The 27,893-nt window shown below is 21.2% G+C and overlaps 1 protein-coding gene across 2 annotated transcripts in view; it reads right to left on the reverse strand.

The window, feature by feature from the left end:
- Positions 1–6,620: 6,620 nt before the first annotated feature.
- Positions 6,621–27,893, reverse strand: part of LOC100870119 (serine/threonine-protein kinase PLK1) — a 45,981-nt gene continuing 24,708 nt past the window's right edge. The window contains exons 2-8 of one of the 2 annotated variants that reach the window (XM_086908375.1): positions 24,745–24,849; positions 21,690–21,806; positions 17,143–17,357; positions 13,287–13,716; positions 8,961–9,382; positions 8,530–8,660; positions 6,621–7,593 (exon numbers count right to left, since the gene is read on the reverse strand). In XM_086908375.1, coding sequence (XP_086764501.1) covers positions 7,250–7,593; positions 8,530–8,660; positions 8,961–9,382; positions 13,287–13,716; positions 17,143–17,357; positions 21,690–21,806; positions 24,745–24,849 — 1,764 coding nt within the window. In that variant the 3' untranslated portion in view covers positions 6,621–7,249. Of the gene's footprint in view, positions 7,594–8,529; positions 8,664–8,960; positions 9,383–13,286; positions 13,717–17,142; positions 17,358–21,689; positions 21,807–24,744; positions 24,850–27,893 lie in introns of both variants that reach the window. The other variant, XM_086908374.1, reaches the window with a different exon arrangement.

Below are 27,893 nucleotides of genomic sequence, written 5' to 3' on the forward strand. Positions count from 1 at the left end.
ATTCGACATCTATCTAGCTGTCTAAATAAAAAATGACAATCGTATATTTATTTCTAAAATGTCCACACGTCTATTGTGATACAAGTGATTTTAGTACACTTTCGCACAAAAGCCATAGAAAATCATAATATATTTATGCTCGAAAATTAGATGATTATCGATAAATATTAATTTACGTATTTTTATATAACGAAGAAAATATAAGATATAAATCAAAAGTGATCTTGCTTGGTTATTTTTCATTATTAATTATTATATAAAAAAAAAAAAAGGATCAATCAAGGAAATGATTTATAATAAAAACTAAATATTTATTAATGATGCAAGTTCTATTCTAAGACTTTTGAGTGAAAGTGTATATTATTATTGATTTTAATGATTCGACATACATACATACGATATGTAAACATATATTTGTATCTTTTTTGTTGCGTATCTAAATATTTGATTTCTTCCCTTTATAAGATGCATAGCTTAATTTATCTTGAGATCTTCAGCATTACGTAACCTTCAGTTGCAACCGCAGCGTGAATTGCGATATAAAATATCGATAAAAAAATAGAATAAAGTTTATAGAATATAGAATTGGTGTCGAAGCAATGATACATTATTTATATGGATATGCAAATAATCATTAATAATAGTTGCATTAACAATTAATACGATTGAATATTTATAATCGATGCTTGAACTTATATTGATATTTATAATAAAAATGAAGATAATAATGATAATGATAATGATAATAATATTTTAATATGTATATATATATAATAAGTTTTCTTTCTTTTGAAGCCTAAATTTTTTATTATCTTCGAAACTCTCGAAATTCGGTTAAAAAATAATATAATTTATGCATCTAATAAACTAATAATAATCGAATTAATTTTAGAAAACCATCTTAAACAATTTCACAAATCTTAATTTGTTATATTAAATTATCGAGAAAAATACCACAAAAATTAATTTTTTGCTAATTTATCGATAAAATTTAATAATTTAATAATTTTAGAATTTTAAGATTTTAAGTTCTTAATAAAATAGAATATCCTTAGGAACGAAAGAAAAACAATATTCTGGATTTCGAGAATTTTAAGATTTCTAAGAATCTAAAAACTCAGATTTCGATCCATCAATAATTTTAACAACTTAACGATATTAATAATTTTAAATGTGCACAGGAGAATCATCGATGTTGTAAATTATTAAGTGAAGTGAATAATTGAAAAATGATTCAAAACAGTTGGAAGTTGGATATTATAGGCTTATGAAATATATTAAAATTCAGAATGCACAATTATTTCTTCTTGAAGCAATTTAATCGAACAACAGAGTTTTAAAAAGTATATAATATGTATGTATAATTGAAGCAAAAATTATTCTATAAATACAGATCCACAGGATCTGATCGAAATCAGAGATCGAAATCAAAAGTCCTTGTAAATGCGAGCAACACATTTACAATTTGCTTATAAATATCTATACGTATGCATATTCGATTTACAATGTGATAACGATTTGATCAAACACTCATAAAATTCATTACTTTTAAATTTTTTAAAGGAGAAATAATTCTTATTTTTAAAATCTATCTAAACTTTGGGCATTTAGGCCCACGCTATCGCAGACAAATTGAACAACTAAATTCAAATTTTAATTGCTGGAAACGCGATTTATCACAAGTATATATTTCTGGCAATGTATGAAAAATGGGGGAAATGTGTGAATCTATTCATGTCACAAAAGAATTATTCTTGAGCTGCAGTTGTATAGATACTTTACGTAGACGTATTTTACATATTTGCTTGTTAAAAACAATTATCTTCTTTCGCATTGCCGTTCGTTTTTTTTTATCCTATTATTATTAACATTGCATGTGAGATCCTTGTTAATGAGTTTCTACGATAATTATAGATGCTTTCCATTGTTTGAATTCATTGAAATATTTTCATATGTCCAATGAAAATTGTTTTTTAAACCGATGCTATATATAATTTTCGTCATATCTTTATATTCTTATTTGTTCATTTCTTGCTCGTTTACATGAAATTACTGAAATTTTTTAATCAATTTTGCTATTTTTTTTTTACATACGAATGCTGTATGAATATAATATTTTGAAAGCAACAATATTAATCGATTTTTAAGGAAAGCATCCACGGCAGACTTTATAAAGGAATTATCATTAACAATATTAATGCACAACGATATTAACAAGTATACTTATAATAATTATAATATATAATGGTAATATACAGGGTGCGGTACAAAGTTGCAACGATATACGAGTTAATTTTTAGAATTTAACAAAAAAATTGTTTCAAATTCATTAAGCGAGGAATTTATTAATATAAAAACATGTTTTGAAAATACCATATCATATAAAATAAATATCATGAATAATTTTTTAAAATAGGCGTACATTTAAATGGAAACAAATAAATGATGTTGTATATCATTTAATTAAAATTAAATTATTACAGGATGTAGATGTAGTAATTGAAACAATACAATATTATTCTTTTATTCAATTTAAAAAGAAGAAAAAAAAAAAGATATAATGCTATTTGAAAAATACAAAATAACGTTACTTTTTATAGAAAATATTTTCAAAAATATTTTCATATAAATGAAATTGAAAACACGAAGGGAAAATTAATTTTCCCTTGTGAAAATATTTTATCGAAGTTTTCGAATAATAAAATTTTAACAATTAAAAATTCATCACATAAAGATTTCGTAAAAGGATTAAACGAGTTGATATCTAATCTTTTTAAATTCACTCGAATTTTTTTTTTTTTTTTTACAAATTATTTTTCATCTGAATTTTCATCTGAGTTTCAAATCACAAAAATAGTGAAAAGTTTCAAGATTTCTAATTTTCAAATAATACAATATCAAATGGTCAGTTAATAGATTCTGATACATAATTATTTAGTTATTCTGAAGTTGCATAAAATAACATATTTAAACATGAATTAAATATTTAAAATTGTAAATTTACATTTTGATATATAGAGATTTTTACAATAAAATGGGGAGGAAGAATTGTAGTTTTATAGAAATTTTCAAATTATAAAAGTTCGAACTATTCTGTACATAATAACAAAAAAAATATTCTCATTTAAAACAATTTTTTGTTAAATTCTAAAAACAAATTTAAATATCGTTATAATCCATTTATCTCGCACACATGTAATGTACACACATATAATAATATATGTATATATGTATATGTAATAATATATATATATATAATATATATATTATATATATAGAATAGTAGTAATGTATTACTACTAATAATGATAATAAATAGCGTTATCTAATGTAACAGCCTGAATGCAACAACAACGTTGTTGCGGCGTTAATCGATGACAGTGTTGATACACTCTTCACTCTTATTCTATCGATAAAATGAAAGATGATCTTGACTAGGATCACTAAAAAATCTTTAAATCTATCAATTAAGCAGGTGCGAACAATTCCAAGCTTTAGACGCTTTAGTCAATTCTCTTAATGTTATCAGATTATTTTAATAGTCAGAATTAAAAAAAATTAGGAATTTTAAGATATAAAAGATATAACTTAGCAATATCTTAAGCATGGAAAATAATTTAAATAGTTGTACTAATTTATAAATAAAAATTTATAAATTTCAATTCATGTTATCTTTATAAATTTTTGAATTCATATTATAATTGTATGATTATATATAAATTTTACAACATATTATTATAATAAAATTTTTAATCCGTATTAAAAAATAGTTAATCACATAATAATAATTGCTAAAATTAAATTTAACAAGCATTAATTTAACATTTGTATATCCCTTGAATTAACAATAATTTTCGTTTTTTCTTATATATTGTTTATTAATTTTGCGTATTGATTTTGATAGTAAAAATTTTAAAAATATAAAATAAAAAAACATCATTGACAGAAAAAGATAAAGAATTTGGCACAAATGTTAAAATTTTTTAAATCAAACTTCATGTATTATTAAAAGTGATAAGATTTAAATGTTCTCGCACAAATAATTGATTTTTTTTTAGATTAATTATTTAAATTTACATATGTAATTTGAAAAATCGATTTGAATATTGTTCGGTACAATTATCTAATTCGCACTTGCTTATTTTTTTTAATAATTTATCATATAGGCGCCAAACGTGTAACAATTCTGAACAATTGAGTATAGAATTATATCAAAAACATGTCAAAACGGCACTTTATAAATGTAATTCGTATTTGTACGTGTACATATCGTACTTTTTATTACATTTTGCTATTTATCATGATTTAAGCATTTACTGTATCAAGTTTTTTTTTTTTAATATGAGTACACAGTCTATTAATTCACTACTTTATTTAGTCCTCAAAAAAAATATATATATATTTTATTAACAACATAATCGATTAAATTTTAAAATAATTGAAAAAATATTTTTTTACTTTGTGAAGTTTTTTTTGGTTTATTTTTTTTTTTTTTTAATAAAATTAAAATTGTGTATTAATTTATTAACATAAAAACATTTTTAGAATTTAAATGCGTTAAAAAACGCAAAAATATTGTGTCGGTCAATCAATAAAGAAAAAAAAAAAAAAATAAAACTTTTAAATCTTAACGAGGACTAAATATACATAGATATATATTTTTAATAGATGAGCAATCGAAATGTTTGGCACCAAATTTATTGATATAAAAGATTGTTTTATGTACGATAAATATCCAGATGTTTTAAATACAAAATAAAGGCACATTAAAAAATGATTTTCTGAAATAAAATGTGTACTCTTTAAAAAACTATTTACTATAAACATAATCTAAAAGATAAATAATTGAAAGATATAGGCGCTATATTATAGTAAGCCAATATAATTGGTCCATTTAATGTTATATTTTTCACTGCTACTAGCATCAAACATAGATGCAATTTGAAATAATTTGTATCAGGATTGTTCAACTATAATGCCTTATTTTATTTTATATGATTTAATTTTTTCAAAAAATCATCTCTATTTTTTTCAAATTGATCCAAAATCTTAATTTACATTACAAACAGGCTTTTATTTATAATATAGGCACTTAGAATGTGAACATTTAGGATTTCACTCGTTTTCCTTAATAAATAATCCATTTAAAAATACGCTTGTACCATTATTTTCTTGTTGTTTACATTTTTTTATCATAAACTATTTATTCTTTCCATTTTTGTATATTTTGAAGATAATTTTTTACAATTTTATTTTTATTGTTAATATATATATATATACATATCATATGTATATATTAACAATGATCAAAAGCACAAAGTCGAACAATCCTGATCTAATTTTTCACAAAGATAACAATATTTGCACTATGATATATATTGTCTATATTAAAACAAAATTTAAATTTTTAAAAAAACGTCCATGGTATTCATATTATTCGTGATAGTATGATAGAAGCATACTGATTCTTATTTCATTATTATATTATTTAGATTAAAATCGACTATAAAATAATATATATTGTGTTATCACACAAATTGAAATTTGTTAACAATTGAGTACACAAATATCATAAAAATCAAATAATTATATAATTATCAAAAAATATGACTATGCATGTTGCACAATATGTTGAGATTACTCATCAAACAAATTTAAAAAATATATATATGTAATGTTTAATCATAAACATCTAAAGTATCTGGATAATTTTAGTTAAAAAAAAAATAAAAATATATATATATATATATATATATGTATATAAGTTATGGCTAAAAAGCAACTAATTATTTTTTTTTGAATATTGGAAAATATTATTATAAATTTTAAAGCACTATAAACCATGGCGTATGTAATTTATACTTATATAGAATATGTAAACTAATAAACAAATAAAAAAATAATAAAACAATATTATTGACTTATTGATGCTCTTTCCCATTTTGAATAAACAAATTTTTAATTTGTGTGTTGATTATTTTCAATAGATATATAAAATAGCTCAATACAATATTAGTATAGCAACTTATTAAATTAATAACGAATGTAACCAAAGTTACTTACATACACATTGCGTTTAATATTATATTATTTTGAAATTATATACTGTGCGAATATCGTTAACGAGGCATTTGCGATTCTTACAGAATGTGACGTAACGGAACTCGTTCGATACTAAACTTTATACATGTATAATATGTATAATAATGTATAATATACATTATCAATTGTTTTATCAATTGTTTCTATATTTCCGTTGTTTGTAATTAAAAGTATATAAAAAATTATTTAAGAACAAAAAATATTTGCGGCCCTCGTTTTGTATATTTATATTAAAGTGTCTTACAAAACGTAATATATCACAACTTTGTTACATTTTGTAAAAAAAAAGAAAAAAAAAAAGGAGATATAATTCATTGGAAAATTCAAACATTTATTCTCAAATATCTAACTAATAATGTCTTTCATTTAGCTGCACTCAAAATGTTTTGAATTTTAATGAATTTATATAAACTCAATTCATAAGAAACAGTCGAATAAATATTCTAAGCTGAAATAGTTTAGAATAATTGCTTTTTATATGACAACGAAAAACTTCTTACTTTTCAAATTCCCAATTTTATATTTTTATAATTCTTCTAATTTATTAATTTTATCATATAAAAATATATATTACATATGTATTATAATATCATTCGCTATTTTAAATACTTCATTTATTAACTTCATTATATGGCAATATGTTATGTTATGCGTATATACACATGTGCTTTTATATATAATTTTTTTTTTTTGGAATATTCAAATATTTTTTTAATGTGTCGAAAATTCATTGTGAAAAATTCTTCTTCTGAAATTAAATTTTTTAATAACACAAATAAAATTTGTTTCTAAGAATATATCATATATCTATTAATACGTTATACATCATAAATATTTTTCTATAAAAGTCATATTGGTGTATGTTTTGAAACTCGTATAGTTTCAAATATTAACAAAAAAAGAAAGATTTTATAATATTAATGAATTTTGAATTAAGAAATTAAATAAATCTCGCAAAACGATAGAATTAAATTTGTACAAGAAAGAAAAATAAAAATGTATGTAAAAATGATTTATTTTAAATAATTTTTAAGAAAAGAAACGAATTGCAAATAGAACGAGTGCAGCTAACTGAACAAACATAGATTCTATAAAACAAATTTCAATCGTTCAACGAATAATGCGTCTTACGTCTTATCTTTGTTGGTCAAGCGATTGTGTTATTATGCATTTCTGCAAATTCTCTGGATACTTTGTAAACATAATATAAACGCTCGTAGAGATCTGTTGTACAACCAAAATCTCGTATATCATTTAACCAATACGAAGATGTACGTCTACTGGTATCTATATATGTAATCAGATATCCCTTGTTAGGAGATTCTTGTGAGACTACCAATTTCGTGTGATCCTCGAAGAAATTCACTTGTAAAAGTGGTACCGATAGTTCCATCATAATGGTCTTATCAGTTCTTAACCACCTTCTCATTCGTGGCACACAAACATTCTTCGACTGCTTTGGTGTAACTCGGTGTTTCTTAATTTCACCACCTTAAAACACATTATTAACAATTATTAATTATACAGTTACTAATAATATTAATAATAATCGTACTATACATGTTTATACAATAAATAATATATAATTATAAATTTTAACAAGAGTGAAATCTGAGTTCAGAGAATCAAAGTTATTTTTAAAAAATACTGATTCTTTTGTTTCATTTATCTCTCGTTTTTCGTTCACAATGTATAATAATTTTTTTGTTTATAATTAAAAGCAGTTATTATAACAATTTACAGATAATTATCCAGTTTTCCAATTTTGGTTATTTCATTATAGTTTTTTTTTTTTAATTAACTTTAAATTACCACTTTATTTTATTACACTATCTACACTATAACGAGAAATCAATCGATAAAATCAAAAAAAAAAAAAAATAATGTACGTTTTGTCATTTAAAAAAAACTGGTATTGCATAGAATTTTGTTTTTACGAAATTTACTTAATTTTAATTTAAAATTAATTTAAATTTTTTTAATTTTATGTACATGTATAATTATGTATGCGTAAGCATACAATTACCAATTATCTTTTATTAATGTTATATGAATTTAAATTTAATAATCAACATTATGCAATGTTATTAATATTTAATTATAAAAAAGTTTTTGCATTCTACGAATTTTTCGAATATATTTTAATTAAAAAATAATAAAATAATTAAAAAAAATTATTCCAATATATTGCTTTTTTTTGTATATAATTTTAAAATTTATATATATATATATGCATATTATTTAAAATATATAATATGAAAAATTATAAATTCAAATAGACATAGATGTATTTGCAAAGAATTTCTAGTAATAATGATTTGCATTGATTTATGTGTATACATAAGATTATATTATATTTAAGATTTATGGTGACAATGATGAAATTAGCATGAACACCATCAATAATATGTATAAAATATTACTTACCTTCAGTCATAAATTTGTCCATATACTGTGTGAAACGTTGCAATAATACAAGTTTTTTCTGCAGAGCAGCTGGAACATCTTCTTCTTTTTGATATCTTGTTACTTCATCATCGGTTGTCACGTACTCCACTCTTCTTTGCAAATAAAAATGTGTTATTGAATATGTTAAACATTGCATAACAAATATTTAATCCTCTACAGTATAATTCTCTAAATATCACTATTAGCTTATATCTTTCTTATTTTAAATTTCTCTGGATATCAAACTATCACTATTAAATAATTTGAAAAAATAAACATTATAATTGTTGTTTAATTATCTTATTGAATTTTAAATATCAAAACAATATTAAATATTAAAAATATGTCAAAACAAATTTACTTTAAACAATTAAAATGTATAATGTCAAGAAAAAAAAAAAAATACCGACCTTCTGTCATGTGTGTAACTGATTTTCGTATGATCGTTGAAGAGGATGCCTACAGATTTGTCAGATAATTGAAAACCTAGGCCGTATTTATTCGAATAATCAATCCATTTAGTGATAAACAGAGGTACGATATCCCTTACAGGTGGATGATTACGTATCTTGTTTTTACACTTTATTTCTTTGATGCAATTTTCTAGTGCTTGATGTATTTGTATACTCTGAGCTGTGGATCCAATAATTTTTTTCTGATCTGGACAAAGAACACTGCTTAATCTTTGTCTGAATTTCGGAACTTTTCGAAGCTTTCTAGCTAACCAACTGATCACTTTCGATCCCTTTCGTAAACTTTTCTGAGAAAGATTTGTTTGATGATGTTGCTGTTGCTGCTCCTGCTGTTGTTGAGACTGTTGAATAGTATGAACCTGCAATTGCAATAAAAAATATTGATTAAATTGGCTGAATGAAATAATATTATATTACCAATGAAAATTAATGTTAAAAAATAGAAATTAAAGATTATTGAATTTTTAATTTATAAATTTTCAAATTTATGTATATGTACATGATACGAATGTAATTTCATTTACAATTTATTTACAAGTACATTTTAAATGAAATTTATACGATCATATCTATATATTTATATATATATATATATTCATTAATGAAATGAAAATAAAACTTTTTATTTAAAATCAATAATTTCAATTAAATATTTTTGTTTTAACAACAAAAGTGCAGAAATAACAAATAATTGAATATGATTATTAAGCATTTTACTTATTATAAAATAATATATTTCATTTAAAAATTTATTTATCTTTTTAAAGTTATAATAATATGGATTTGGCAATGATATTTTGTGTGCTATTGAATTTTAAATATTAACTTCAAATGTCGTTTTCCATAATTTCTTTTTTCTGTTTTCCTTAAAATCTTGTTATTAATAATTAATTTTTTTTATGCAAAATTTTTTAAATTTTCTATCGTTATGTGATTTATATAATAATACTTATATTACATACTCATATATTTATACTGAGTATATACATATTCATATATTTATATACTTTTTAATCTTATTTTAGCTAAATATTTATTACTGTATTATTTCATTACAATAATCTTAACATCTTTAATATCGAATACTTTATTTTTAATAATTATTAGTTTCCATTTTTCGAATTAAAATGAAAAATTATAATATAATTATTTTTATTACTGAAATATTTTTATTATTTAAATTCGTTACAATCATTTTTTTTTTTTATTTTTGCGGTCTCAAATATTTCTGAAGTGAGATCTGACCTTTTAAAGTTACTGCTGACTATCGACCATTTTATATATCTACTGTATCTACGGAACTGGAATTTCATCTCATATTACTTTGCACAATCTTCTGAAACTGAAAGTTTCGTGTTCTATTTCTCATAGAAAGTTTACATAATTTCATTTTAAATAAATTCTTATCCTAACCTGCCAATGTTTTCTTTCTAAATATTATATTATTTCTTTTCTATAAAATAATTTAATTTCACAATCTTCTTTTTACATTATTCATTTTTCACAATAATTTCAAATGACTTTTTACTTGCCCAGAAAGAAATGCAAACTTTATAAATTTTTTGCAACAGGAAATATTATAATATAGATTAATTTTTTACGTTATTTAGTCAAATTAATGTGAAAGATATATCACAAAAATTTATCAATTAATTTGAGATGTAATTCTGTAAAAAATATTTTGTCTTTTGATTAATATGTATCTATATATATATATATCATATACAATAAGTGTAAATGTATATACTTATAAATGAAATTCATTTACAAATAATTTACATATGATATTATATATCTATAAATATTCTTTTTATTTCATTTTTTTATTTAATTATTTAAAAATTATTATTAACGATTTATTATGTAAAAATTATAAATAGATTTTTATTTATATATATTCAAAAAACAAAATTATTATGATTTACTTTAATATATCATTCTTGATATTTATTTTAAAATTGTTTGGATTAGTTCGATTAGTCAATAAAAATATAATAAATATACCGTATATCTTAGCATTTATCAAATGCTATTTGTATATATGTTTTATTAAATTATAATATTAAACCAAATTTCATGACAAAGAAACAATACTATCTTTCTCATAGCAATAAATATATTTTTTCATAAAAAATTTTGTAATTATAACTTCCATTTGATTGTAATAATAATAAAGAGATGAAAAAAATTGTACAATAAAATATAAATAATAAACTTAATTGTCATATTTCTTGAACTTATAAAATTTAAGAATCGCATGTTAGCATTTATATGAATTTTTGAATGATCTACAAATTTTATTCTTATGTATCTATATTCATAAATATATATTGCATTATTTAATTATATTTTATGTTTATATTGTATTTATATTTTTAATTTCAAATAATTTCATCATTTTATCTTATTTAAATGATATATGATACGACTTATTTAAGTGATATATGATATAGCAAAGTAAATATTATATAATGATTTAATAGTATGTATTAAATCATTAGGAAGTTGTATCATCTTTCGTCGCGTTTAATACCATGCATTGCATTATTTTTTTAAAATTATTTTTTAAAATTTCACATATTTATTTGATTATAAATTTGTCAAAATGCTATTTGATATCCAAAACAATTTTATTTTATATTTTACTGATCTCGTACCATAAAATTATAAAGTATTATAGAAGAAGACCAAGAGCAAATCGATATAGAAGTAAATTGATATATACAGTAAAATTATCTCGGTATTGTATAATAAAAATCGAAGTAAGACTTCATATATCTTTTATTTTTGAATTTTTTGAATTTTATTTTTTTTATTTTGAATAATAAAATATATTATCAATGAATATTCTATTAAGATAATTTACATAAAATATAAAATATTTATGTGATAGTTATGTATAATATTTGTGTAAAATTTTTAAAACTGTTAGTCAATCTCTATAAGATTATTCAAATTATTTGTTATAATCGTTTTTTTGTATATTATTTTATCTTTTGTAATTAAAATACAAAATATTTCTATATTCTTTTACAAATCAAATTATCTATAAATAAAATTCTTATGAATCGTTGCCTGAACAATTAGAAATAATCATATGTTACAATTAATAATATTTATTTGTTTCTTCTTTTTTAAATGTTAGGATTATTTCAAATATTTGAAAATAAAAAAAGACACTTATTTGCTAATTTTTTTTTTGCAATTAAAAAATTATTATTAACCCTGATGATGAATATAGTGAAATCGAAATATAAGTATTAATTTTAGAATTATAAGTTAATTTTAATTTCACCACGATAAGAAGTAAAAATATAGAATTGTAAATTAATTTCAATTTCAATTTGTTCATTTGATTACTAAAAATTTAACTTAATATCTATATTAATTAACAAAAATATTGTTTGAAACTTTATATTTAGAGATTCTATAATAACAGTTAAGAGATAATCCTTCTAAAAATCAATTAAACTATTTTTGTTTATTAAATTTTTCTTATTTAAAAATTTTAATAAAATAAAATTTTTATATAACTTGAGAATTTTATCTCTTTTGTTAAAATTTTCATCAAAAGTTGCAAAATATCTTTCTCAAAAAAATGAGAATATGTCTTTTTTGTCTCATCTACTTTTTTGAGAAGCTTCAAGCTTCTTTATTCATTCTCTTTTTTTATTTTGAACTTTTTTATCTTTTTTTTTCATTATTTTCAATATTTCTTTTTACCAATTAAAAATATGGCAATTTTTTAAAAGACTGATTCAAATTATATTTTATTAGTTTATTAGCGAGTGTTAATAACATTTGATATCGATTATTGAAATCAATTTTCAATTTTTTTTAAATTATATAATTATTACTATTTATTATTATTAGCTATTTTTTTATTCCTAATTATTTTATTTTACTCGAAAACGTAAATTTAAATAAAATTACATTTAAATAAAAATATTTTTTTTAAAAAATTATATTTTTATTTATGTAATAAATAATGAATTGTCCTCAATGAATAAATACTATACTCCTATATTTCTTTTTGCACTTTCAATTTCTGATAACTCTAATTATAAACTAAATATAAATCTCAAAAACAAAGATGGGCAAAATTTTAATTATTGATATTAAAAATATTAAGAGGGAAGTCACTTCACAATAATTATATTATTCATATATCGAATCTGAAAAGTTTTAAAGATCATACATCTTACGATCCATCATATATACGATTTTATATTAAAACATAAACGACCATCAATGATGATTTACCTGAGTATTATTAAGCTTCTGATTTCTAGATGCAATAGAATTGGACGAAGGCGACGACACCGGATCGATTACGGAGGGACGTGGCATTTGGAAGCAAGAAATACGAGGCAACGAAGCTGGCACGTATTCCTTGGTGAGATAAGCGTGTTCCTTTACCCTCTCCAAAGAAGGCCTGAGCTCGGGATTCGGTTGGAGGAGCCATTTGATAAGATCTTGCCCGTTTCGGCTCGCTATCGAATCGTCAACCTCCCGATAATGATTGTTACATATCCTCGCGTACGTTTCTTTCAGCGATGCTGTGTCGAAAGGTGGTTGCCCTACCAGCAGGGCGTACAGTATGCACCCGAGCGCCCAAACATCCGCCTCGTAACTGTATGCTTGCTTATACAACACTTCCGGCGCGATGTAATTCGGTGTTCCGCATATCGTCCTGCGCATACAAACGAATTATTACAATTTTCACGTGTATCAAGTGCAAAACTGTTTCTTATTCTCGAGACACGATTTCCGTTCTAGCCACTTGATGTGAAAATTTTTTTTTTTCTCAGTTAAGGATGTTCGTTTCTTGTAGCATTGAACAATGCGAATCAAGACAATGTTTAATAGTTAATTTAAATTTTTGCATTGTTTGTCCATTTAGTAAAATTACCATTTGTTATTTACTATTAGACTTATTATTAGAATTTCAAACATTATTATATCTGGCTATAAATATTTTTGAGAAATACTATACTCTTGAGAATTGAAATTGATAAATTGATTATTGTTTCTTTTTTTTTTTTTTTTGAATATTTTTTTAATTATTTTTACAGCAATATACGATATTCCTAAATCTTAATGTAATATTGTTCATTTTATAGAAATAAATGAATTTTTGAACCAGATTCACATAGAAATATTTTTTTTTAAATTAAGTTGATAGCCAAAGATAGAAAAATGTACTTTTTTTCTCTAGATAGAATGAAGAAAGTATTAGTATTATAAAAAAAATTTGAGATGATATTGATTAGAAAAAAATTTTTTATATATTAAGATTGTTTCGTTATTCATGGTACAACAGAGATTTCTTATAAAAAAATAATTAATAAATTTTTTCATATGAAGTTTTACTTTCGAAAAATTCCAAATTTAAAAATTTCGATTTATCATTAATAATTTCTTTAATTTCTTAATTTATTTTTATTAAAACAAAGATAGAATTAAAAACTATGGTACATTACGAAACAACACGCAATAGTTAATTAAAAGAATATAATTATATGTGTGTAGCATCATGATCGAAATTTTAAACATTTTTTATCAATAAATACATTTGTGAAAAGCAATATCTTTAGAAAAATTATCTTTATTTGTAAAATCATTTTATAATTACATTACATTATTAGACAATAACAACAAATAAACAATAGTATTTCTCATATTTATAAACACAAACACAAGCAGAAAAAATTGGTAAGTAAAATTAATAATTAATGTACATATACTCGATAAATTTTCAAATTCGATTTTTTCGAAAATAAAGCTTCGTATGAAAAAGATTTTATCCATCTTTTTCGACTTATTTTTTCATGAGGAACCACTCCCTGTCCGGTTGTATTACGAGTAACGGAATATCCTTTATAACATCGAGTTACATTTCCCTCTATATTGTGCAACTTTCGTATGAAATATTTTTTTACATAACAAATAATTTACAAATTATTTAAAATAATTTTTATTATTCGTTTTATATATTTTGAATTCTTTATGACCAAAAAAATTAGAACAATTTTCAATATTTTTAATAAAATTAAAAGACTTGATTGAAATTTAATTGCAAGTTTTCAAATTTTTAATCAATTATTAATATATTTCACATATGTACATATGTAGATTAATAATTTATATATCTTATTTTTTTTAATAACTAAAATATGAAATTAAGAATACCTGGAGTTTATTTAAAATATTTCTATTTATATTATTATTATTAGTCACTACATTAATTGAAGAAGAAAATTCATTATATTTGTTTCATTATTTCGATATGAAGTGAAAATATGAATTGACAAAAATCTTTATACAATATATAAAAATATTAAACAAAATAAAATCTATTATTAAAGTTACGTATTATTAAATTTTCTTTTTTTATTTTTTGAAATTTGTTATTGATATCTATAATAAAAGTAACAGTTAATTCAAAGTTTTAAATACACTAAATAGTATCTTATATAATAGTTTAAATAACTGTAAATAAGTAAGAGTAAATATAATATATCTGAAATGAAACAATGTATTCTATATAAGAATATATAAGAATAAAATATACGACATACATATTATTAATTTATAATCATTCTGCTATGTATGAAGGTCTTATTGTTAACAATTGATAGAATTTTAAAAGTAATTCAAAGAGATTTAAAAAAAATACTTATTTTTTTCCAATTTCATAATCTGAAACATATGTACATATGTATATATACATTGAATATATAATATAATTGTAAATGTACAAGAATACGTATATAGGATATTAATATATTCATTGAACATTTTTCAAAGATCAATAACCAAATAAAAAAATTGATATAGAAAAATTTCAATAAAACTTTATTTATTAAGCTAATCAATTGAAATTTAAATGAAGCAAGATGGAAATAGAGTGAAATAATTGTGTTTCCTTTATACTCTGTTTTCTATCTTTCTTGTTATATTTATTTTACCATTTAGAATTTTTTAAAAGTCCCATCAATATATTAACATAACAATTATACTAATACATTATTAATTAACATTAATCATTCATTAGTTGCATATCAAATAATGAATAGATTCTGTATAATGTTTCATAATTAAAAATCTTACGACATTTCTAGTTGTGGTAAACACTGATCGAGCTATTAAATTGAATAGATGAATTTATTTTGCAGAAAAAATTCAAAATTAATATATTAAAAAAAAAAAGATTTTAAAAGTAGGTATACTTTTAGAAAAGAGAAATAAAAATTCTAATTATAATAATTATATAATAAAATTAATAAAATGAATGTCAAGAAGATTAAAGAAATTATATAATCTAATTAGAAATTAAAATTATCTATTAAAATTTACAATTGTTGTTAAAAATATAAAATATACCAATATTTATTATTACATCTATATTATTTTTATTCATCAATAATTTAGTTTTATTTAGATAAAAATTTATATATAATCTAATATAAAAATTTATGTAAATATTATGTAAAGATTTTATGTTTCATTAAAATTGAATAATACATAACATTATATAATTCTTTTGTAAAAGAAATTACTTGCTGAATGTAATATTTTTTACATTCATTACATACATACTATTCTTAAAATTTTTTTTATTTTTAATTTTATGCAACATAAATTGATTTTAAATAAAATTGCTGAAAGAATTATAAAATGTATAATTATAAACGATAAGATAATTCATAAATAAATTTATACATATATATATATTTTTTATTTGAAATCGTATTTTTCAATTAATATTGTTTTTTTACAATTAATATACTCAATAATAAATAATATATTTTCTTACAAATAAATTTCAGAAATTTGTCTTATGCATTTTTCAATGCATTTTATTTGAATTAATATAATATAATTAATATGCGATGATATTAATATTAATTAATGTAAATAAATTTGTGTAATGATGAAATCCATTACATTCTTTTAAACATTCTTTTAAGTTTCATAAAACACGTGGAATGAAAGAAGAAAAACGTGCAGAAAAACGTGATAATTTCTCACGTGCATAATTCCTCTATCACCTTTAGCAAAGTTCTACACACATAATGGAATGGATAATGATTAGTAAAGATTGAAGAAAACTTACACTCGTCTGCACTGTCCGTCAAGCCTTGTCGCCAGTCCAAAGTCTCCGATCTTGACAATCATACGGTCCGATAGGAACATGTTACCTGGCTTCAAATCCCGATGGACAACTTTCTGAGAGTGAATATACGCAACACCGGTTACCATTTGTTTCATGTAATACCGTGCTTCCGGCTCCGTGACTTTGCCACGGTACTTCAGCACGTGCATCAAACTCTGTCAAATAAAAGTGACACAATTTGAATTGGAAAGCATTGGTGCAAAATGGATAGTGTATATATGATGTATATGATATTTATCTCTTTGATTGGATGTTTGGTTGTGTTGAACATTTGATTTAATATGTTTTATTTTTATTGTGTATTTATAAATTTTTTTATATTGATAATTTATTTATAAATTTTATGATATATAATGTATGATTGTAATATATAAATATGTAATCTTATTAAAATATCTAATGTTGACAAAAATTTTGAAAAATTTAATAAGAAATGAATATTATTATGAATTTATATTAATAGTTTTTCTGTGTTACATTAAATTTTTTAAAGGCAAAAGCAGAATATTGTTTCAATTTTTAACTGTTTTATTTAATATTTTAGTAATTCATTTAATTTTGATATATATGATATGAGCGTTAGTATATTCAATGGAATTTTTTGGTAAAACTTTATTACTAACACATTCAAGATTAAAAATCTTGGAAAGAAGTTCTTGGTGGTGGATATTGATTATTGATAAAATATCAAAATATCAAAAATAATTATAAAACAAGGAAAAATGCAATGAAATTCAAAAATAGCTATGCACATTAACGAGGATACTTATACTAATACGTAAGCAAAAGAAAAACAAATATGTAAAAAACTCTTTTTCACTTTTCACATTTCTTGGAAAAATTTATGACGCGTCAACTGCCATAAAATAGGAAATCCCCATGACGCATATGTTGCATCACGATATCGAATATGTTGAGTTATAAGTTATAAATAATTTAAATTTTTATTATTTTTCTTTCCTTCTTTCTTTCTTTCTTTCTTTCCTTTCTATTTGCAAAATATCTAAGTTTCAAAATCAAATTAAATATATTATGTAATTGAAGAAAATTTCGAATGAATATAGTGTTAATGTTAATAAAAAAAATTTTAATTGAGGACGATTATTATTGTAATTGTAGCAAATAAAAATGATGAAAATTTATAAAAATATGATGTTAATTGGAAATACGCATACATACATGTACATACATGAAATCGAATCAACAATTCGTGAAACAAAAAAAGGAAAAAATATGATTTTATCTTACATTTAAGAATGCATAGAAGGTGTACGTAAATTTATTTTAAAAGGCATATTCAAAAGAAGAAGAAGATTCTCTTCTTAAAGATAGCTTTAAGAATTTATAGCGCATTGCTACTTTGTTTGGAAGAAAATGTTCTTTCATCCGAGGATAATTGTTACTTCAAGATTCGCAAATGTTATTTTATCATTTTTGGAAAAAGAAGTAATGATAATTTATGATAATCTTCGTCAAATAATTTTCAACGTTAATCCTTCCATATACACAAGATACACAAGGAAAAAATTTTTATGTATCTTGTACATCATCTTCTTAATTGAAATTTAGTTACTTCAAAAATGAAATTATGAAGCTTTAATAAAATTTTAAAATATCCTCTGATGAATGTTTGGCATTGATTATTTAAAATTTTATACGCAAATTTTTCGTTCCTAAATGGCAAATGCATTAATTTTTATATTTTAATATTTTACACATATCTACATATATCAAAATTTCAAAATTGCATAAATTATAGTATTTTTTTTTTAAATTTGAATGTATATAAATATTTTTTCTTCTCATTATAGATAATATCTTTCATCAAATTCATTATTATCGAATTTTAATTATTAAAAGAAAATTGAATATTATTTATCGAATATTTTTTGACAATGATATGACATAGTCGAATCACTATTCTATCAGAATCAGCTTAAATTTTAGCACCAAATCAGTAAAACAATTATACATATATTAACTTGTAGATGGAGCAATTTTAAGTCCGTTTTGTTTCCTATTATCATTTATAATCAATATTTAAAATTGCCAAAAAAAAGATATTTTTTATGGTATAAAATAAAAAGTCAAGGTATTCTTGATATTTTTAATATGGTAATTTAACGACAATTAATATGATCGTCGAATAATCTTGAGTTCAGAAATCTGTTGAATTCGTAGAAATATTAACGTTAATTTTTTTATCAAAGCATTATGTCACATGTTTAACAATAATACGTATATCTTCAACAAATTACAATAATAATAAATAATTATACAATAATTATCAAATGTAACTTTTTATAAAAAAAGAAATAGTGTTATTTTATTTCTTCGAAATTGTAAAAAAAAAAAAAAAAAAATAGAATACGAAAAAATATATAAAAGATTAGATACATTTTTGAAATCAAATTTTATTTTAATTATATTTTTCATTATTGAAGACGTGGACACAATTTCAGGAATATTCTGTAATAATTAAGAAAAACAAATTCGAAATTTAATAAATTTTATCGTTAACACGAAATAAAAAATCAAACATCGATATATACAATGTACTAAAAAATGATGAAAATGTTAAATATAAATTTGCTGAAGATCCTGCGTATATTATTAATTTCTATTTATTCGTATAATTATAAACACGAGAATAATATCATGCTGACTAATGAACCAATATTTAATTTCAAGTTACTTTAACGACAAATCCGTAACATTTTTATCGCTAAATTGTTTCTCAATGGATTGACGAAGTGATTGTTAGTAACAGTTAATAACAATGATTGTTAATAATTTTATAAATTAAGGATAATCGAACGATGACGAACCAGCATTCTAACGGTAAAAACAATTGGATGATTAGTCATGGAGAGTGCAAGTGCCCGTTCTCTTTTCTATTCACGTGAAAATGTGGTGTCCACAATTTCATCCAATGCGTATCAACGATTTACGTTATATGTGAAATATGTTATTACTGTGGACAAAAAATTCCATGGAATGTTTTTCGTTTCTCAAAATATTGCAGCTACCTTTTTCTATCTAATTTATAATTCTTTTACGCAACGACAATTTTATGAATGGTTATCCTAATGAAAAAGGATGTTTTATAATTTTTTGAAAAAATATTTTAGAAACGTATTATATATGATATTATTATTTCAATGATCTCCAAAATAATTTTATAATTTGATTTTAATCTATTGCTTTTTTCAAAAAATCGCAAAGGTTTCTGTTTCATTTGACAACAATACAAGGAATAAGTATCTATATAAAACCGTTTTATTGTATATAAAGTAACGTGATCAAAAATAAAAATTTATTAATATAAAAAAAACGCAGTAAATTTATAATACAATTATAAATATAATAAAAAATATTTCATAAACTTTTTGTCCAAATATATCAATTTATACATATGATTCACACTTTTCGAAATAATGTAAATAATAATTCATTAAAATATTGAAGCATTGGAAAATTGCTTCTTCTTCCAAAAATATTTTGATATTTTAGAAGGTATTTTAATTAATAATCTTTATATAATTTAATATTAATATGATATTAATCAAAATTAGTGTTCGTTAAAATTTATATTAATTAACTATTATATTCAATATTGATAAGATTTTTAATTAATATTATTATGTAAATTAAAAATAAAATTAATGAAATATAATAATTTTTAAGAATTGTTTTTAAACGTGAACTTATTATAATTTTTAAATTTTAATGATGTCCTTATTTTATTTTTGTTTTAAAAATCAAGCAAGGAAATTTTAATTATTTTCAAATTAATTTTAGTGCAAAATTGAAAAATTGAAAAATCACATCATATTCATTCTTACGTTACTTTGAAGCACTAAAGAATGCCTTCAAGAGACAAAATTACTACGATTCTTTTTTAAAAAATTTTTTAGAATTTTTCTAAAAATTAACGTGAAATATTTAAAAATAAATTGACTGAACCGATATGAAACAATTTCATTAAATAATTCTTCACGAAATATTTAATTGTCGAAAATTCAAATTATTTAACACTCGTGTTAAAAATTAACAATATTCTTTCAATATTTTTCTGCAACTTAAATAATTTTTTTTTTTTTTTAATGAACACGATTACGATAAAAAATAAACATGTTAACGGAGTAAAGATTTTTCTAAAATTTTCAAAAGAAGAAAATAATTTTGAATTTTGAAAATAAAAGATGCTCGAAGAAAAGAAAGATTCATCTCTTTTAAAAGCGGGTCATAAATTTTTACAGCATCTTGAACATAACTTGAAAATATTCAATGAACCTGGTGGTGATCTCTGCGAGCAAATTCTTTGGAAAAGCGAGACTTTACCCGGTAGGTAAGCGAACTCCTCTCATTCTTCGAATACAACGGGGCTCGACTCGAAAGGAGAAGGTTAGGAAATTCTTGCGAATGTATAGAGGGAATGCGTCGTAGGAAACTGTGCGAGCAGGTAGGTACGAGACACACGATACCTTTCGAGGACAGGCTTCCAGAAGCATGTACACGTTAAGATTATCCTCGAAGTAGTGATGCAGCTGGACAACATTCATGTGATTCAGCTCTTTGTGGATCATAATCTCGCGTGCGATCTACAAGGAATACATAGATCATTATTACACCGAATCGTTTTCTTCCCACCTGAAAAATTTCAAACGATTATTTTCTATTATGCTGCGATTTAAAAGGGGAAATATTTCTGATCGTTCGTTCGCTCTATTCTTTTCTTAATCTTTTTTTAATAAGAAAGAAGAAGCTGAAGGCTGTTATGTAAAATTAATTATAAGTGGGGAGTTGAGGCCATTAACAATTTATATATAAGTATAGTTGTATGTATTTATATACGTATGTTAGAATTAAAATTGCATGATTTATTTTCTATGAATAAATGTTGTCTGTTTCATTTTGCAAGTTTTATATGTAAATTTCCTTAAAATTTTTGATGATATAAGAGACTTGAAATTTTACTTTTTGGCTCAATTTTTTTAGTTTTTTAATTCTTTGTTTTATTGCATTATCAAGTATAATATTTTCTTTTTTATATCATGAATTTATTGATATGTTAAATATATAAAATGATGTTCATTTACGATTTTCTTGGAAAAAAGTAAAGTGATCATTTTCTGTGATTCAAATTTTTTAATTAATTCATTTTAATCATAAATATTGTAAGAAACATTATTTGTTAAAATTAAAATTGAAATATTGTTTAAAATTACTGAATAAAAATTGATAAAATAAAAGTAATAATTTTTAAATGATTTGCATCTTTAAAAAATTTTTTAATTCAAATTTTTAATTTAAATATTTCTAAGATAACTTTTGTTCACTATTAGAAGTTATTAATAACAAGAAAGAACTTCATTTCTATATAATTATATTCTAGTTCTAAAAGTATTTAAATAATATATAAATAATTTAAAGATAAATAATTTTAAGTAATTTTATATTTTGAGAATAAAAATTTCTAACTTAATATACCAAGAGTTCTGTATAATTCATATATTCATTGCACATTATTATTTTATTTGAATGATTTTTACATACATTTTATTTATCATTAAATATTATAATATAAACAAACAAATAAACTTGTTTTTCTTTCAATAAATTATATATTTTATATATACATATATATATGTTTCTATAAACATTCTGAACACTTTTTTTTAGTAATAATCTTGAAGTTATAAATCATAATAAATATATAAATAATTTTTTGAAACGATATAATAATAATAATAATAATAATAATAACATATATGTATTTTCTAAATGCAACAATAAAACTCTTTGCCTAACCTCTTTTTGAGGTTAACTTAATAAGTGAACTTTATCTTTAAATTCTATCAAGATAAAAGATACATAAATATTTCTACACATTTGTTGTATTTTTTACTTTCTAAAAAGTGAAAATTAAAAATATATACATATCTTAATATATTTACGTAATATCTATAGGTATAGATATACAGTTGCTTAAATACAAAAATTTTATATATTTTAGTATATTTTATTATATTATTATATATATATATATATATATTATATATATATATATATAATATATTCAATTTTTATTCAATATTCAATTGGAATAATATAAAAAACTTGATTTTGGAATGGAATCAAATAATTATAATGCACAAATGATTCTCTGACAAATAATTCGTACAAATATGAAATCTTTTTACCTGTAAAAATAAGAATTTGCAATAAAATATATAAAATTTTTCATATAATGGATTTATTACAGTTCTTAAGCAATAAAAAATAGAATAAAAATTTCATAGAATAAAATTAAATTATTTTTAGTTATAGTTTATAGTTTGAAATATGAGCTTAATCCAGAAATGAAATTTCTACGTCCTTTTTTAAATTTTATCTTTTTTAATACGAGTCAAAACAAATTTTATTCTTTATAAAACAAATATCAAAATACTTGTATCAAGAATTGATTAGTTCAATTTTAGAAATATTTTAACCTTATAATTGTATAAGAAGCATTATTCGAATTAATAGGAAGCCAAGACTGTTTACATAAGAAAATTTTCGAATAATAAAATATTTTGATGAATTTTTTTTAATTATTCTATATTTTTACAAAAATAAATTACACGATTTTTTTTAATATACAAAACTGAATAAAATTGCATTTCGTCTAAGTTTCGAACTATCATAGTTCTTTTTTCTAGTATCTCGAATTTTTTAAAATGAGGAAATACATTTTCCCTGTCAATTTTAATCTGTACGTATTTATTATTTTAATATTAGAATCTAAAATATTATTAACAATATTTTCTTTGTTATAATTTTTATCACATTGAAACCATTTTATGACATCAATGTTTTATTGCATTCTTTGCATTTTGGTATTATATACAATATCGCAATAAATTTTTTTACATCTTGAAAAATATTCTGTTCGTTAATTTCAATTTCATAGAAAGGTTTCAATAAAAGAAGCAATAAAAGTTTTCTTCGTGTTTTTATTGTGATTTAAAATAGTGTACAATTCCGATAATAAAATATTCGAATAATGGAAGTTCTTTTTCCTGATAACTATTGTATGAAAAAACATAAATACTCCGTTTTTTGTTCTTCATTCGCTAAATTTTGCTCATATAATATTAAAATATTTCTTAAACTATTGAATTTTCGACACTGATACATGAATATAATATAAAAAATTTTAATTAAAAAAAAATAAATGTAAAAATTTCCATTACAAAAAATATTCTTGCAATTCTTTTCTTTCAGATCAAACATATAAACTCAATATCGTTTCATTTTGCCATATAAAATTTTATTCTATCTTCTTAAGAGCTAGATCCAGATAAAACATCTTGTATATATCCATGATGTGAATTATATTTTAATATTTTAAATAATAAAAATCACAATATTATATACATGTTAATAATAAATTTTAATTATTATAGAATTAAAGAAAGAGAAATAATTGTATGTAACGTTACATAATGTTAATTATAATAATAATTAATTAATTAATTAATAATTAAAACAAACCTTTTGCATATGGATTTTTTGCATTCGATTTTTCCTGATAATCTTGCATGCGTATTCATTTCCATTATTGACATCAGTCATCAGAAAAACTTTCGCGAATCCACCCTGAAAAATACAAAAAACATATATAATGCAAAAACAAAGTCTTTCGTAATTTATTATGACTAATCACTAAGAATATTGCGCATTTATAGGAAATTCAATCATACATACAGCATGATATATAAAGATAAAATATCTAGGATAAAATAGTGTTATAATATTTTGTAAATAAAATTTTTATTTAAGTTTTGCATCTTGAGAATTATTTATAAAAATATAAATTTCTATAAATATACTATAATGCTAAAATATATTATATTGACATTATTATATATTATTTAATATGTATATATATATTACAAGTATTTAATAGTATGTTCAATTATCATAATATTATTAATAATTAATTTAATATATTTGATATTAAATTCATTATAAATCTATCTAAGTTTTAATATAAATAATTTAATTCTATATACGTATTTGCTGATTAAATCATAATTCAAATTTTTAATAATCAAATAATAAAAATTAAAATTTTTGAAAGAAATATGGTTTTTTTTTATTAAAACATATGATGCTAAAACAAATTTACTTTTCTATATAAAATGAAGAACTTTTCTGAAAATAAGTAGAAAAATAAAATTTTGTACAAAAGTAAATTTGAAACGTAATTTGTATATACATTCATTCAAGTTCATTTGTTGTATATCTTTTAGATTTAATATCATTATATGTTTTAATATTTTTGTAATAATGATAAACATCGATAAAAAAAAAATTTTTAAAAAATATATTATTATTGTACATTGTAATATTAAAAAGATCTGTATAAAAGGTAATATTATAAAAATCTTCTACGTTTAAGAAACAGATTATGTGTAAAATTTTTGATATCAAATCATTATAATGTCATATCTTTATAAAGATTTATAAAAATTTGTAATAAAGATAAAACGTTGACAATTTTCTGTAGAAAAAAAAATAAAAGAAAATAATTTTTATTAAATTAGAAGAGAAAACAAATATATTATTATCAAAATTAATTAAAAAAAAAAGTTTTAATTTTGAGTATGAAAATATATGATAAAGAATATAAATAATATAATAAAGAAACATAAATATTATAAATTATAATAAAGTAAATAAATATTTGAAATATTTCTGTCTATCAGAGAAAAAAAAATAATCAGAGAATTAAGATGAGATAAATAATAAAAATAGAAAATAGAAAAGAATGTTTCAAAATTAAAAATTATTCCTTAGATTTTACAATTTTTCCTGTAATGAAAAAGAAGAACACTTGCTTTCAATTCTACAAGAATATCTTTAAATTATGTTTATTGCTTCGGGCCAATATTAATGCTATGGGAAGAAAGTAAAAACATCCTTTACGATGCACTCTTACAACTTTTGCAAATCATTTTCTTTCCTTTCAGGATACTTTTACTCTTTGAAATCGAATAATGTTGTATTATTCTTAGTGCTGACTTTCCACTTTTCTTACAACTTTTCGTTGAGAGAAAAGATTAACCTGTTTCTTTCACAAAGATAAATAAAATAGCTTTTTCTTTTCAATACTATATTTATATTTTTCAATCCAAAAGCTAACAATTAACAATAATAAACAATTTAGTTAAAACCAGTATTGAAAATTAGTATAAAGTTTATTTTGTTTTATTTTGTTTTTTCTACGATATCGTTTCATAGAAAATCAAATAAGTATATAATTATGAAAGAAATTGAAATTTTTTAAAACCAATTTCATCTTTTTTTTTTTTTTTATAGTACTAAAGGTAAAAATTATTATAAAAGAACAAAATAAATATACTCAATATATTATTTAATAATTTGAAAAAATAATATATTATTGCACAATTAAGAATCTAAAATTGTAATGAACAATTTGTGATTTTCCATGATGCTCTTAAATCTATCTTTTTCAAACAAATTATTATAAAAGCTTGTAGACAAACTTTTTTCCTTCCATAAATGAAAAGTAGTAGAATCATCACTCGAATGATTTTTGCTAATGACATAAATAAACACAAATATATTTAAAAAAACATTTGAAATATTTCTGTGCCAGAAAATAATAACGAGAAAAGAAAAAAAAATGGAATTATCTTCAAAAATAATCGATATTAAATAGTCGATCGTACATTCTCATTCAGTCTCTAGACAACGTAAAGAAGATTAAGAATAAAATTTGTTAATACAGTAGCACATAAATATATCGAACATCATTGGCATTTTTCCGGTTGGAAAAAGGGTGCGTGTATTAGCGGACTGATTACCAGAATAACTCGTTCGAAAATATCCTCGACATTACGAAAACCACGCTTGTCACGTCTATGTCGTCATACGATTAAAAGTGTATACATATCCATGTACACATTTTTATGTGATTTAGATATTTAGGTATTAAAATGAAATTCAAAATTTTAATATTAATTTAATTCGTTAAAAATCAAAATGAAATAATTTTTATATAACAAGATAATTTTATATATAATATTATAATATAATTGGAATAAATATAAATGTTATCAAAGAAATTTGTTGAGCAGTATTTATGAGATTTTGCATTTTTAAAATATGCAATTGATAATGGATTTTTTTCAAAATATTTTATATAAATAAATATTGTATTGTATTGTAATAATAAATTAATTATGTCTAAAAATAAAATAAAAATACGAAGAATATTTCTACGATTTAGTAAAGTTTGCTTTAATTATCATTAAATAATTCAAATTTTTAAAATCTAATATTCTTAAATTTAATTGAAAGAAAAATTGATGATGGAAAATCTTTTGAAATTTCTTTCATAATTACAATGAAACATTAAAAAACATTATTTAAATATATGCTATACTGATTGAAATACAATATAAATATTTTCTCTTATTCTATATACATGTATATTTTGTATATTCATATAATTTATTACAATTTAATGACATTTCAAAAGAAATGCTTTTTCTTTTTATGACTTTTTGATGGTTTGAGCTTGGTATAACATGGAAAATAATTGAAGAAAATTAAAATTGAATAATAAATATTATTATTAATTATATATAATAAAAATATCTGTCATAAAAGCA

The sequence above is a fragment of the Apis florea genome, unplaced genomic scaffold (assembly GCF_048593485.1).
Source record: "Apis florea isolate Af1SG1 unplaced genomic scaffold, ASM4859348v1 contig_3078_pilon, whole genome shotgun sequence".
In the NCBI taxonomy this organism is placed as follows: domain Eukaryota; kingdom Metazoa; phylum Arthropoda; class Insecta; order Hymenoptera; family Apidae; genus Apis; species Apis florea.